Below are 15916 nucleotides of genomic sequence, written 5' to 3'. Positions count from 1 at the left end.
GATGTTCCTCTCTCTCCCCAGCTGCCCAACATGTTTGGGGACCTTCGTTCCACGTTCATTGCTCTGATGATTGGCTCCTATGCTTCCTCTGCTGTGACTTTCCCAGGAATCAAGGTGAGGCTGTGGGATCAAGGCTTGTGACTGGTGGTGTTGTGCTGGTGTCTTGCCCTGTTTAGCAATAAAGTGGAAAGAAAGAGGGGCTATTTGCTAAAGGTCCTTTTTAGGGATGTGCATTTGCAAGATTCAGTTCCTGTCTGTATTAGAGACTTCCCAAGTGACTGCCTCAAGAATGCAGCAGATAGAAAACTTTAGAAGTGCTAAGTAGAAGTGAAAAACTGAAGTTTGTTTTTTTTTTTAGAAAAGATTGCTTTGTTAATCTCTAACTTGTGTCTATATATATATATTTAATACACATGTATATTTTATCTGTGTGATGGTCACCAATGGTTGGCTTTGAACATAATTTATCACTGAAGGGACACAAGATGGTCACCTGGACTGCCTGGATAGATCACCTTGTTCTGAACCACAGATTACCTGGGCACATCTCACTGATATAAAGGTCCCAGCTCAGACCTCAGCTTTTCCAGGAAACTCTTTGTCACAAAATTGTTTTGTTACCACTTGAGTTCAACCCATTTTAAGTGTATAATGATGTTCTTTCCCTGTTTCTCTCAGACCTCATTCCAAGAATATTGAAGCATCTTTGTGCTCCTGTAGCCAAACCCATATTCCCTTGTGATTCCCAGGTTATCTATGACTTTGGGGTCTCCTTCATCCTTATCCTGCTTGTCTGGGCAAGCTGTGCAGGACTCGTTTTCCTCAACTGCTTCTTCAACTGGCCCCTGGAGCCTTTCCCAGGACCAGAAGACATGGACTACTCGTAAGTCTCCAGGGCTAATCCCATTCCTAATCCTCTAGGAAAAGCTGGCACAAAGAATTTAGAGGAGTAGACAGGGAACCCCTTGCATGTTGTTTATTGCTGCCACCTCTTAGGCTGAGGATTTCTGCCTGCCACTAGCATGGGTTACCTGTGCAAAGCAGAACTTTCCAAACTGTGGGAATTACGAAGGGAAAATGATCTGTTCCTGGTCATAAGTATTTCTATATTGATTTATGCCAAGTTGGCCCAGGGAAAGTATCTCAGTGTGCTCTAGATCAAAACCATTTGTGGGTCTGTAATGGAAACCAGTGCCTTAAATCCACAAATAGCCTTTCTGACTCCTGCAACGTTGCTGCCTCTGACTCCTCACCCAGCTCTTACGCTCTTTGCAACCCAACAGGGTGAAAATAAAGTTCAGCTGGCTGGGATTTGACCACAAAATCACTGGGAAGCAGTTCTACAAGCAAGTGACGACCGTGGGGCGCCGTCTCAGCGTGGGGAGCTCCATGAAGGGCCCCAAGGAGCCAGCAGCTCTGCAGGAGAACAACAAGCTCTGTCTGTCTACAGTGGACCTGGAAGTGAAGTGCCAGCCTGACAGTGCAGGTGTGGTTCTGGGGTGCCCCAGGGTGCTGGCACAGGCCTGTTGGCCTCCCTGCTCTGCTCCAGACCTGTTTGCAAAGGAGCAAAACGTGATCCAGGTGTTGCCAGGGCCTCGTGCCAGCCACCAGGACTGGAGTTATGTAAGGAATCCTGTCCTTCTGTCTTTCCCTGAACACAAATGGTGCAGCCACTGGTGGGGACAGCACATGGGAGCTGCTGTGGCTGCAGGGGGACAGGGCAGCTGGTCACTGCTGGCTCTTGGGTGGATTGTTGCCACCATGACCAAGCCTTCTTTACTCTGGGGCATCATGGAATGGTTTGACCTGGAAGGGACCTTAAAGATCATTTAATTCCACCCCTTCCACCAGAGCCTGTTGCTCAAAGCCCCATCCAGCCTGGCCTTGATGGTGAAAGCAAATGGTTGGAGGCTTGTTTTTGTCCTAATCCACCAAATCAGGGCAGCCTCCTTTCCTGCTGCCTTGCCCCAGTCACTGGTAACCAAACTCCAGCATCTGCAGCTGCTGATGGTGGGAGTTTGTGAGGCACCAGGTGAACTCCTTGGGGCTGCCACTGGCACTTCTGGCCAGGAGAGACCCTACTAGGCCAGAGGCAAAACTGTGAATGTTTGCCAGGGTGTGCTGCCTTCTTCAGAGGCTCTGTTACTCCTTCTGCAGCTACTCCCTCCTTCATGAAGAGTGTCTTCAGTCCCATCCTGCTGCTCAGCCTCATCACCATGTGTGTCACTCAGCTGAGGCTCATCTTCTACATGGGGGCCATGAACACCATCCTGGAGTTTCTGTCTGGAGATGAAAGTCAAGGTAGGGGAACCTCTGAAGACTTTTACTGCATCCTTGGGGCTGGGAGCTGACCCAGACTTGGTGAGTGAAGGCAGAGCAGCTGATTCCTCAGCAGATGCTCCATGCAGGGCAATCCATGGTGTCCAAGAGCACTGACAGCTGCTGGGAGGGTCCAGGGAAGGGCTGGAACCAGCCCAGCACAGAGGGGCAGTGAGGTAGGTGCTTGAATGTCAAGCTAATTTTAACCCTGTGTCTGTTCAGATATTGCCCCACGTTATTTCCCCACGTATGCTCTTGCAAGTAACCCCTGGGGGTGGACTGCTAATTTTTATTTTAACTGGAAAACCTATTTCATCAGGTATTTGCTTAAGTTATCCCAAGCAAGCAGAGAATGCAGAGCAGCTGACTCTCATGAGTAATGCTTGGACTCAGTGCCTCAGCCCAGCACCCAGGGGGGAGAAGTGAAGTCAGAGCTGGGTTTTTGTGCAGCTTGGTGGGTGCTGGGGAGGCTCAGGGCTGCTCCCTGGGCTGGACTCCCTGCATTTATAGTTCTGATGAAGTTCATGGAGCAAACAGGAAAGAGTACATTAGTTTACTGTCAAAAATACCCAGGATTGCAAAACAGGACTTAGTCTTTTTTTTTAACTTTGTTTTTGTCCTTTGTAGTAAGATCCAGTTTGAACTTGTTAAATCTGGATTGCATGAAGCTGATAAATCAAGAGGCACTCCTCTGAAAACAGGAGTGAGCTCTGGGGGAGGGAAGGAAACTCAGGAAACTCCAAGTGCCCTGGCATTCCCTGAATTGCTTTGTTTCTTGAGCCTCTGACAGCCTGCAGCATTCAGCTCTTTATCTTCTGGCTCAGGAGCCAGCTTAGACATTAAACAGCAAAACAGGACAAACTTCACACTGCCTACCTTTCCCAACACTGCTTCCTTTTCTGCTTACCTTGTAACTCTGACACTGCTTTTTAAAAAAATTATTATTTTATTTTTACCCTAACTTGCTGTACTAATTTAATTTCAATTTCTATCCTTCTCCTTCTCTCTTTGGAATTTCAGAATTAACATTGACTAGATAAGCTGCCAATTCTGCTTAGATCAAACTCCTTGCTAAAACAGGGATTGTGCCCCTTGAGCATGCTGCAATTTTTCTGTGCCACCTTTAAGATTTCTTCCTATTTTTTCCCTTCCTCCCCCCTGAATGTAGCCTGGGCTCATTGCAGTGCAGCCTCTGTCTTGGTGTTTCCATGGCATCAGCAAAACAGTGGCATTGTCTGGTCTCAGCAGTGTCAGGCTCTGCTGCAAGAGCAGCTCCAAGGCACGTGCAGCTCTCCAGAAATGCAATCTGTGTGTGCACCAGGAGGGGATGGGATGCTGCTCCCTCACATTCCTCCTGATTCCTGTGTTTGTTCTCCTGGGTGGGGTTTGCTCAGAGAGCTCCCTCCACCTGCAGCTGCCCTTGGGAGCGCTGAGGGAGGGGAGAGGAGAGCTGGGTCAAACCCTGCAAGTGTTGTAGTCAAAAGTTAAATATTCCTGGGATTACAACAGGAGAGAAGGATGTGGGGGAAATCATGCAGATCAGTAGTGAAGTCTTTAATTGCAGTGAGGCACAGTGTCCTTGAAAGTTCTTTCTGTGCAGGTTTTGGTGACTTGGACCTGTCAGGAAACCTAAAGGTGGAGAGAGCAGTCAGCTTGTGGCTACTTATCTGCTGAAAAACCCCAAAAGATGAGGAAAAAGCTTTGAGGGTTCATTCTGTAAATAACTGTGTTGTAGGAAGGCAGGGGAGAGGAGACCTGTTATGCCCAGAACCTGAAATTTGTCTGTATCTTTCATAAATTGTCACCTTGCTCTCAAATGTGGTCATACTGAGAGACCTGGGGCTGGAAAACTCAACAGTGTGAGGTGCTTGCTCAGGGCAGTTTTGAGTCAAAAGCATCTAAAACAGGGAATGTAAAGGCTTGTGCCCATGTGTGCTTCCTTTGTTAGGTATTACTGCTTTTTCTCCTTGGGAAAGAATGTTTTTTAAGATGACAGATAAGCTGAGGGGGCCTTGTTTTGTAGCAGCTACTGTGTTTCCTCCCCTTCCCTTGCTGACCCCATAAATTTCACTCCTTAATTCAAGCTGCCCTCTGCCCTTGCTGTTTAGAGCCTAAGATTAAGTGTTCAGGGCAGCATAAAGAGGCAAAACATGACAGCGTGGCTTGCTTCTTACCCTCTATTAAAAAATAACCAGCCACCAGTAAATCAGCTCCTGCAGTGCTCACAGAGAGTGATGCCACCTGTTTCTCTTGGCTGCAGCAGTTGCTATAATGAGAGGGGATGTGGGGTCACTTCAGGGCTTGTCTTTGTGGGAGGAACGGGGCCATGAATGTGAGTTTGGAGGTTGGAAGTTCCTCTCAGCTCCTTTGCCAGCAGCTGGAGCCAGGAAAAGATCACCAGGTGCCATGCTTGGGCACAGAGAGCAGCCCTGCTGGGGTTTGCTGCAACTGTTTAGGAGAGAGAGGCTTGTTGGAAACTTTCTCTCCATTACCAAGTGGATTTTGGTGGAAATCCTGGCTGTACTGCTTTGGCTGGACTTAAAAACGGGAGGGACAAATGAAAATGTCAGCTGCTTTGCTTACAGGGCTGTAACTTGTGCTCTGTGTGCTGAGATGGGCAGTTTCAGAGCTACATCCTTATTTTGGAGCTGTGGTACACCGTGACTCACCAGCCCTTCTGTGTGGTGCCTCAGTCACCACGTGGGCTGCTGAGAGGAAGTGGAAAAAAGCCTTGCAGGGTGGGGGAACTGCTCAGTGACAGGAGGGGACAATTTCTTCTGAGTCTGCTGGCATCAGCTTTCCCTTAGCAAGCCACGGAGACACTTCTCTCATCCTTAGCACGAAATTTTCATCACTTTGAGCTTTGTAACAATTGCTCACAAATGCTGTTATTTTTAGATGATAATCTCCTCTCCCCTTTCTTCCAAATTTGTCCATTCAGCACAAACTGGGTTAGTCCTCACCTTCCCAGCCTGATTGTCCTCACTGGAGCATCCCAGCTGGAGAAGCTGCAGCTCCCAGCAAGGCAGGAGAGGAGATGACTAAAGCAGGCCTGGCTGTGCAGCACACAAAGCTTATAAAAATTTTTCCTGCTGGTCCTGCCCAGAATAAACCTCACTGACACTGAGTGGGTGCTGTGTCCCCATTTTTGGAGCCCTACCTGCTGCTGCCCAGAGAATTCCAGTGCAGGATAAGAATGGCTGAAAGAAGTGTGCTCAGCATGTCTATTCTGATATATGGAAGGTTGATGAATGACTGATAAGAGAAGTGATAATGGGAAGGCATTTTTCATATTTTTTTCCTATTGCTTGGACTGAAAACTATTTTTAATAATTTTTTTTTTTCCCTGCAGTGGCTTTCTACACTTCCATTTTTGGGGTCCTGCAGCTGCTGTGCCTGCTGACAGCGCCTGTGATCACTGGAGAATGAAAGAGTGTGATGATGGCTCAGAAGAGAATGAGGAGAGCAACGCTGAGCAGTGCGTAGTGTGCCCCACACGGGACATGCAGGCACCTGGCAGGCCCCCTCTGCTCTGCCTTGTGTGTTGTGGGATCAAAGACTGAAAAGAATATTGGCTCTTCAGTATAGAAAAGAAAGCCTGAAGGAAGACTTGATAATTGCAGAGGAAAGGAGCAGACTATCTTCCATGTCCACTAAGATCAGTCGAGAAGAGCAAATTTAAGTTGTAGCAGGAGAGGCTCAGACTTCCCTCCTAGCCTAAGAGTAAGAGTAACAGCACTGAAATTATTACCCAGATGTTCCTCAGCTTCCACTGGTGGAGATCCCAGCACCTCCATAGGCAGATCTGTAACCAAACTGGTGTAGATAGTTGATGTGATGTGTAGAGAATCTTGCTGAGTCCCAGCAGCTGCTGGGAGTGTTTGTAACCCAGGTTTTGCTGTCCTTCCAGAGGTGACAAGAAAAAGAAAAAGCGTGACCGTCAGATCCAGAAAATCACCAACTCCACCAATGCCTTTGTATTCACCAACTTCCTGCTGGTTGGATTTGGAATCACCTGTCTTATTCCTAATCTACCCTTGCAGGTGAGTAGGTGATGTGTACAGCAGCTTATTCCTGCGTCAAATGCTGTGCCCAATGGTACCTGTGGGATTATAAACCTGTTAAAATATTTATTCTGTGGCACCACCTATTTTTGGCAGAGGAGTTTAGTGATTTTATGCTACACTTAAACACACCTTGATGATGTAGGCAAACATCAGTTTGCCTAGGAGCAAGTAAAAGCAGTTTGCTCATACTTGCGTGTTGTCTGCAATAACTTGTGGAAAATTAACTAAATTGGTGGCCATGGAAAAGCATTGTGATCCTGGCCAGGGGTTGCTGGGGACATGTCCTTGCAGCAGTGCCACCTACAAATGAGAGAGGTCTTGTGTGTGTGCAGAGTAAGGAAAAGCAGTGCCTGGAGACAAGTGCAAATTTCTTCCCTCGTGCTGATATTTCAGGTTTTGGGTCTGGGTTTCCCAATCCTACCTGAAAAGAGCAGCTTTTAGGAATGGTGTTGGGTTCTGGCACACCTTGAGTGGGTGTCTAGGATGTGACATTTTTCTGCTTCTTTTTTCAGATTCTGTCCTTCATTTTGCACACAATTGTGAGAGGATTCATCCACTCAGCTGTGGGAGGCCTCTATGCAGCTGTGTAAGTCTCTGGTTCCCCATAAGATGTGGCTGGCCAGATAAACTGGTTTGGGATGATGGGCTGTCCAGGGGAGAGGGAGATCAGGAATGAGGTCTTCATGGTCAGAGGAGAAAAATGATGCAACTTGTTTCCTCAGTCACCTCTAGACATGACAACAGCTGGACTGAAATCCCAGTGCTTTCCTTGTTTAGCAACAGAGCCAGGATCAGTTATGTGTGAGGCTCAACTATTGACACACAGGTTATATAGTAAAAACTCAAGGCTTTTTTTGTCTTGCCATGAGCACATGTGTGCATGTGCCCAGGTAAAACATTAACATGACTAAAAACATCGCTGCTGCTCTCCTCTGAAGTTGACATTGGTAAAACATTGCTCAAGATACCATTAGTGATGCCTCCTCCCTTTCCCAGGACAGATCACCCATCCTGTTTCCAACTTTGCAAGTTATCAATAGCTGAATCTAAATATTCTCTTCCTCATTAAGCAATGTTTTTGGCCTTGAAAACAGATCTGTCCCTCAGTGCTGAGAGGTAGGACAGAGGAACAAAGAGGAGCTGTTCTCTTTCAGGGGATCAGAGATTTGTTGAGGTGGGAAGGGACCTCTCAAGACCAAGGTCAGGTAGTGCAGGTGGTCCAGGAGTGCAACTGGTTTTGTTTGAATATCTCCCTGGATGGAGACTCCACAGACTGTTTCTGGCAAAGGTTTAGATCCCTGTGTCTGGGGAATCCAGACTAGAGAACACATCTAAGACTCTGCTTCAGAAATGTACAAACTTTTGGTTCCCTGGCAGCCAGAAGCAAAATATTTCTGTCTTGGGCAAGGTAAATAGATATATGTTGCAGTAAGTATCACCTTACTTGTAAACTAATCCTATTTGACCATTGCAACTCTGGAACTTCCTGGAGTTGAGGTATTTTTGCTTTGAATATGGCTTTTTGAATATTTGAAGGTTTGATTTGCTTCTTTCTTTCCAAGTTTAGTTTAACCTGACTGTTTTTAATTACTGCTCAGTCATGGAAAGAGAAAGATGTTAGAAGATTCCTGAAATTTATTTTTCCATTAATATTATCTGATACCAGCACTTGCCAGTCAACAGTGTTGTTTAGTTTGACATAGGATCAGACTTGTTCTCTAAAAAGGAAAACACTAACCTGTTGTGCAGGTTTCACTCACATCCAAAGGGAGCAAATTGTTATGACCAGATGAAAATGATTGCTCAGGCACTGGTGTTGTCATCTGGATAAAGCCCTGCTTTTAACTTGTAAATATCCACACTCTGCTCCCTGTGCAATAGAAACAGGAGCTGTATAAGCACTTCCACTTGCCCACAGTAGAGCTGCAAAACAAAACAAGTGCTGGATCTGATATTGCTAAAGTCTGAGACTCAGGGTGAGAATAATCTGAATAAGAAGGCTCCAGCCTTGGCAGCAGTTCCATTCTGCTCTCAGGAGCTGTGTGACACCACAGGGTGTTTGTAAATACCCTGTAAAAAGGGGCAGTTACCCAGTGCAGGAGGGAGGTCTGCACATTATGCCTGTCTTGGGACTGTGCTCTCACGTTGGTCTTTGTTGTTACTGGACTGGGAATGTAATCTGACCTGGGTGGTATGAAGTCAAGGTGACACATAATAATGCTGTTGCTTTCTTTGTTGACAGATACCCCTCGACTCAGTTTGGCAGCTTGACAGGGCTGCAGTCGTTGATCAGTGCCCTCTTTGCCCTCCTGCAGCAGCCTCTCTTCATGGCACTGACAGGACCTTTGAAAGGAGACCCCCTCTGGGCAAGTTCTTCTCATTTTGATCTGAAAGCTTGGGGGTTAAGATGATTTTTGGCTCATTTAAGGACTCCTGTGCATGGACCAAGGTTAAAAACAGCTGTAATTTTACATGTCCCTCAGTCCGCTGTTACCTTGGTGCTGTCCAGACCTTTCCCTGTGTGAGTAATGAGTCCCTGGGCAGGGAAGCCAGTAACCCTTATGGTGAATGGAAAGGGAGGAAGGGAATGCTTTCCACTAACACTTTGTGTGGTGAGTCAGAATCTGTCGGGTTAAAATGGGTGAGTGTGAGCAGACCTCAAAATTGAGGAAAAACATTGTGATGCTTGAGAGCTACAAGCTCCAATTGCTAGTAAATTTTGCATTGCTGATGCTAATGTCCAAAAAGCCAAATGGCTGTTGAGGGCAGGGCTGATGTGGCGTCTTGCTGAGAGTCTGGGCAGCTCAATAAAATCGTGACATGGGTGATACTGAGGAGAATTCTGGTCTCTAGGCTACATGTGCCCATGCCTGTTGCTCTTCAATGAGCAAGCTTGGTGTGAAACACCTGCAGCTCCACCAGCCCTTGCCTGTTCTGTGGAACAAGACTCCCACAGCCATAATCCAGAGTGACAAACTCTTGCAGCATTTAGCTTGTTTAGCTTGTACACACAAGGTTCTCTAAGGATGAGAACAGTGGAGGATGTTGCCAGCACAGGGAGCAGGGCGTCTCCTGCTTTGCCCACAGCTGGTGATGTGGGCTGGGCTCTGACACTGCTGCATGCGTGACTGGGTTGTTGTGTTCTCCTAACCAGCCTAGTTTTGGTTTGCTTTCCTCCTGCAGGTGAATGTTGGCTTGCTTGGCCTGAGCCTCCTGGGTTTCTGCCTCCCAATCTACCTGGTCTGCTACAGGCGCAGGCTAGAGAGAGAAAAAAAGCAGAAGATGGAAGATGCCAAACTTTTCTTCAAAATCAATGGCACTCCCACTGAGGAAGCCTTTGTTTAAACTGGTGCTTCATGTACAACCTCCCCTGTACAAGTTCCTACCACATCTGTGGGTTCTACCTGTGGTGTAAGCCAGGACTTTTCTCCCCTGGCTCTGCCAGTCTTTGCTCATCACTGGAGTGAGGGCTGGACATCATGACTGAGATTTCCTCAGATATATGGCAGGAGGAGACTTCCCACTCCTTATTCCAAAACATGGGACACTTTTCCTTTTTATAAAGGCCACACAGCTATTGTGTCTTAAATTATCCCCTGATCACACTCTCCAGCAGCAGAGAGTTTGCATGGGAAACTGGGGAGAGAAGGAATAGAGGGATGGGGGAAGAGGGAAGACAGACCATAATTTGAGTTTGCAAAGGTAACACGCTGCAGTCTGTTTTCTCCCCTTCTTCCCCCAAACTTGGCTGACACGGATGCAAGCTGCACTGTCCTCCCTCTCCAAGGCTTCATAATGGTCTTTCTGCTTGATGTGTAGCTGGAACCAGTGGTTTTACTGTCTCTCCAGACATATCCCTGTTTCTGAGGCAGGGAAGGGGTTTTTATTCCTATGTGTATGAGCACAGCTTCAGTGTTTTGCTAAATGTTGGCTGCTAGCACTGACAGCTCCGAAACCTTTTATTACTGCAAATGACACAGACTGTGAGCAATGGATCTGCCTTCCACACTGAAATGAAGAGCCTATAGTGGACTGCTGGTCCTAGACCAAGCCATGGGAGGCCTGGAATTCCTCTTCTTCCCGGTTCACAAACTCACCTGTACGTGTTTTAAACTGTCTGCAGTCCTGGAGCCTCTGAGATAAGAATTGGATCTTGTTTACCGATGAAGTGCTTTGAGACTTTGTTGCCTTTTGCCTCTCCTTCCCCCCTGAGATGCCCCTAGGAGGGGAGCAGCAATGTGTGTTCAGTAAAGTGAAGCTTCTTGAAGCTGAGTTCTGGGGCTTCAGATACCTTGGTGTTCACATGCTGTGAGCTGACCTGCTGGTGAAGAGAACCAGGAGTGCAGAACACTCCTTTGTGTCTGGTAACTGGATCCTGTGGACATATGGCAGGGTGATGTGGTGATGTCATTTTTCCTTTAGCCATAGCTGATTTACCTTGCTATGATAATGGTCACCAAGCTGCTGAACACCAGGTTCCTGTGACTGACCAAAATGCTGCCACTTTGGCTGTTCTAGGAGCCTTCTGCAATGTTAATGCTCTGTCTGGACAGAGCACCTGGTGATTGATTGTAAGGTGAAGCTGCTGCCAGAGCAATACGTGTGGGTAAAGGTGCCCCAGGCCTGTTCACACCAGGGAGGGAATACAAAGGGAATTTTTAACCTGCTTATTTTTATAGAGGTTTTCCTTGTCTAAAGCAGACTTTTCTGCCCTTAACCTTCTTGCTGAGGTCGGTAGCTCAGGCTCTGTAGCCCTGTGTTAAGCACTGCACCGAGTGGGAGCAGGACTGTGCAGGGGTGTGAGGAGGAGCACCGACTGCACTGGGCTGAGCTGGTGGCTGCGGGAAGGTTGGGGCAGAAATAAAACAATTACGGAGAAATAGTGGTGGTGTTTTACTGCAAAGCCTGGCAGGGGCTCAGACATTCAACTATGCCTGGTTGGAAAAGTCCAAGAACCAAGACCGTGCTGCCACCTTCCTGTGACAGATTACCTGGAAGCTGAGCTGGGTGTGAGCTCCTTCGCTGGGGTTTGAAGGAGGCAGAACCTCAGGCCGGGCAGGGTTTCAGCTTTGCTGCAGCCCCGCGGGTCCCTCCCTGGCTGGTGGCGGGGCCAGCGCTCCGTGGGCCGGCAGCGCCATCTCCAGTCGCTGCTGCTCCGCACTCCGTGGTACCTTCTAGTCTTCAGTCAGTCCTTTCAGAAGGATTCACCACTTGAGGGTTTTACACATCTGTGATATTTTTTTAATGTGTTGCCTTTATTAAATGTGTTTGTTTCAAGGCAGCTTTTACTGCCTGCTGTCAACACTGTGTTCTTCTGGAACTTTTTGTGTTTTGGTGATTGATGATTTAGTGAGCTTTCCATCTTTTTTTGAGCAATAATTAAGAAGGCAGAGTTTTGATTAATTTTGCTGGTCACGTGTATTGTTTCAAGTACATGTTCAGAGATACACCAGCAGTGGTGCAGCGAGAGGGCTTTCTGCAGATTTCTGCATTTTTTTATTACAATACTTCTAAATATTTTGAGAAGAGTCCTGTTCCTGCTCAGAGAAACTTGTGACATGACAATGACAGATTAAGTATCAGGTGTGTGAGCCTCCATCCATAGTCTCAGTGTCCTAAAGCAGAGTTGGTGTTTTGTGTGCTAGCCAGCATTACTTCCACCTCAGTTTCAGAATTGAATGTGATTTCTTCCACTCTTATGTCACTTAAATGCCTGTTACAAATGTCTCAGCAAAATAGTGGAATAGAGAGTGGCATATTTTAATGAAGTCTTAGTGGAGATGCTGCTGCCTTTTAATTTAGCTGCACATACTTCAAAGAACACAATTTTATTTCTGCCATCTACCTCCCTACTGCAATTCCCAGATCCTGCCCTTTATTAGGGATATCTTCAAATCCAGTTTCATCTGATGAACTGGTGAATGTGTGTGCTTAATGCCAGAAGCTGCTGGTCAGCTGTGAGGAGAGCTCATGTCCTGGTGGGTACAGAGGGAGCTTTTAGCTGTTCAGGGTTGAACAGACAAACGGGATCATGTTCTGGGGCCATGCAAAGTCAAACTGGAATTCTTTGCTGCAGAATGTAGTGGGGAACAGAAGTATCAATTTTTTAAAAAGAAGAGGCTGGTTAAACAATGGTCTGATGCATCCACTAACTCAGGGAGATTTTAAGTTGCTGTAAATAAGAAAGTTATGCCAAGGAAAGATACTTGTCTGCATGTTCTGTCTTGTAAGAATTGGCCAAAGCTGGAGAAAACACACTGGGCTAAAGTGAAACACTGCTCTGATCAAATGGGGTGAAATTTATTTTGACAGTTGTGAACCAAACTAACTTCAGTCTCATATTTATCTATCAAAAACCTGCACCTGCATGCAAGATGTGCAAACACTCTACTGATTGTGGCATAACTGCTTCAGAGCTGCACCTCATGCAGCAGGAGGGGTCAGTGGAAAGTAATATTCTGCCTTCAGATTGTTCTAAACATTGTCTTGCACAGCAGAAACACAGCTGGGGTGGTTGTGTCACTGTGGTTGATCAGGGGCAGTTTGCCTCATCCTTTGATGCTTAGGGAAATAGAGTTGTATATAATGACATTATATACAATTGGAGTGGAAAACAGCATTGCTGCTTCCCAGCTGAGTGTTTCAGGACCAAGACAATGCCTGGTGCACGAGATACCTTGTGGGAAAAATAAATGGGCTACCAAAGAGTAGAGAGTCCCAACAGTTAGCATCAATAATGCATTTATCTGTGGAACTCAAATATAGGTCAATGTGTTGAACTGCTCTCATAATTCCTAAATTATGAATTTGTAGGACTTAGGGGTTTTTGTGTCCTTTGTACCTCCTTACCCTGATCCATATGGGAAGTGCAAGGAGGGTGGCCATGGCAAAGAGCTCCATGGAAGCAACCCCAGCTAAATGTAAGGAAGCAGAAACCTGATCTGTGAGTTCCTCAGAGTCAAAGGTGTTGCTGTGTAAAGCAATTGCACCTTCTGGAGACACTGCTCCCAGGCTCTACAGCCTCTCACATGCATTTAATCTGCATTTGTATTAAAATAAAATTGAATTCACAGAGTGGGGAAGGGAGGGTGACAGCTTTTTGCTTTCACTAATCTGTCAGAACCTAAGCCCTGTTGACACAGCCTTTATAGCACTAATGCAATGACACAATGTCAGAAGTAGCAGAGAAAATCTGTGCTGTTCTGCTTAATAGGACACTTACACTATGACAGTCACTGAGTAAAGCTATATCTGGATCCTTGAGATGAAACTGGACACAGATGTCTGGGGAAGAAAAGGGGGCAAATCTTGCTGAGACACCAACTTAACTGCAATGCTGCTACAGCAACTGAAATGTTCAACTCCCACAGCAAAGCCTGGCCTCTTCATGCTCTGTCTGCAAAGGAAAATTGCAGGATAATGAGATTTTAACTAAGTCCATAAATCACTAAAATGTTTTCAAGTAGGAGATTTCCCTCTTGACAGGCTGATGAATTTGGAAAATATGCTACAAAATTCAAAGCAGATACTGTAGGGTAAAAGGAATGAAATCTCTAAACTACACATATTTGCTACTCTTTTTTTCCCCCCTTTGATTTTTTTTTCTGCATCTGCAGAGCTTTTTGATATTCCCTACACCCCAGTTTAAAAGTGTAAAGTGCTCATAATGGAAAATAGTATTACAGTACATCAGATTCCTGTTGGGAATGGACTGGTTTGGGGTTTTTTATTAAAAAAAAAAGGGCCACTTCTGATTCACATTGTTATCTTCTCTGGAATAGCTGAAACAATGATGTGTTATGTAGCTGCAATCTTACATGTTAATTATAAAGCCCACAGGTCCTTGTTTTCTTCCATGTGCTGCCAGCCTGTCTCTGTGCAATCTGTTTTTACCAGGTGTCCTGTGCTCCACGTTGTCATCCTACTGCTGATTGTCACTTCCTTGTGCCTCACCCTCTGTCACCTGCTTTTTATTCTGGAGACAATCCCCTCTTTCAGAAAACCCACTCTTTAACCTGCCAGCATTACCTCTCCCACCTTTTCCTGTCCACAGAATTTTTTTTGTAGTGTTTGCCAAAGTGGAATTGTAAACTCCTCGGGGCAGGCCTGTGTCATCTTCTCTGTGTTTGTAAGGTGATGTGCACTCTTGCAGTACTATCTCAAAATAAAGTGATAATAAGTTAATCATTAGTTTTCCTTCTGAGGGTGAACATAATAAAAGCATTGGTTGCTTCCTAACGAGATTATGAAACCTTGAATGCTTTATAGAGTGGCATCTGCCAAAGGGCAGGACCCAGGTTGAATATTTCTTTGACTCTTCTCTAGGTTAGGAGATAATAGCCACTGCCAATTAATTTTTTCTTCACCAAATGAGTTTAATCTCTGAGAAAAAACCCCAAATCCTGTAGGTGGCAGGTTGAGAATGAGATTGAGCTCAGCTATACAGTGTGAACTGTTGTCAAACAGTGACAAATGAACAGTGTGGCCTCAGAAGGGATCACAGGTGTCAACAGCAAAGCTGCACGTCTCTGTTATCCATGCCTTAGCTTGGTGATGCTAAATCTGTGGTGGTTTACTTTTCCAATCCAATAATGACAATCATTGAAAATGCCATAAATCATGACCTAGTGACAAGGTGAAGCCCATAACCTGAAGCCACTCACCCTGTCTGACTGTAGCACTGACTTATCCCCTGGCTATTTGCGTTAATACCCTGGTCACTCGTCATTTCCCTTCCTCACCTTCCCAAAAGAGGGGGGCCACAAAGTTGATAAAAATACTGGAGCACATCCCTTATTGAGACAGGCTGGGAAATTTGGGTTAGTTCAGCCTGGAGAAGTGAAGGTTGTATGGAGACCACACAGCACCTACCAGTATGTGAAGGAGCTACAGGGGAGCCAGAAAGGGACCCTTCATCAGGCACTGTAGTGATAGGACAACGAGGAATGGGTTCAGACTGGAACAAAGGAAATTTAGGTTAGATATGGGGAAGAGATTCTTCTCTGTGAGGGTGGAGAGGCTCTTGCATAGAGTACCCGGAGAAGCTGTGGCTGCCCCATCCCTGGAAATGCCCAAGGCCAGTTGGACAGGGCTTGGAGCAACCTGCGATAGTGGAAGGTGTCCCTGCCCATGGTAGGGGGTGGAACAAGACTTTGGGGTCTCTCCCAAGCGAAGCCATTCTGTGATTTAAGGAGAACCTGCTGGTGGCAAAAGGGAGAGTCCTGGCAGCCCAGCAGGCTTCTCGGGAACCCCAGTCCCGAGCTGAAACAAGTAACAACCATGCAGTTTACACCTCTTGAGAGAACCCACAGAAGCAGCTATAGTATAAAATGAGTTGATGAGTCGATCCAGGACAACCTGAGGGCTCGCCAGGAATTCCCTGCCAGCGGCACCGCTGGGAAGACTGCGGCACTGCTCTGGCAAGCCCAGCCTTGAAACTGAAACAGCACCGCGCGGTTTACACGTCATGAAAGAACCTTAAAAAAACCCCCAAACACCAAAATCCCAGGTGTTTTAATTTAAAACGTCAG

The 15916-nt window shown here is 46.3% G+C and overlaps 1 protein-coding gene across 1 annotated transcript in view; it reads left to right on the top strand.

Annotated features, from left to right (window-relative positions):
- The window catches only part of SLC43A2 (solute carrier family 43 member 2), a 29609-nt gene extending 15039 nt beyond the window's left edge, over positions 1 to 14570 (top strand). Inside the window, 10 exon segments of the mRNA XM_005425423.3 lie at positions 22 to 114; positions 750 to 883; positions 1284 to 1486; positions 2158 to 2301; positions 5672 to 5734; positions 5737 to 5797; positions 6230 to 6362; positions 6899 to 6972; positions 8629 to 8752; positions 9570 to 14570. Coding sequence (XP_005425480.1) covers positions 22 to 114; positions 750 to 883; positions 1284 to 1486; positions 2158 to 2301; positions 5672 to 5734; positions 5737 to 5797; positions 6230 to 6362; positions 6899 to 6972; positions 8629 to 8752; positions 9570 to 9731 — 1191 coding nt within the window. The 3' untranslated portion in view covers positions 9732 to 14570.
- Positions 14571 to 15916: the final 1346 nt, after the last annotated feature.

Source organism: Geospiza fortis, unplaced genomic scaffold (assembly GCF_000277835.1).
Source record: "Geospiza fortis unplaced genomic scaffold, GeoFor_1.0 scaffold425, whole genome shotgun sequence".
Taxonomy (NCBI): Eukaryota; Metazoa; Chordata; class Aves; order Passeriformes; family Thraupidae; genus Geospiza; species Geospiza fortis.
Note: the sequence above shows the minus strand (reverse complement) of the source record. Positions and strands in the feature narration are given on the sequence as shown.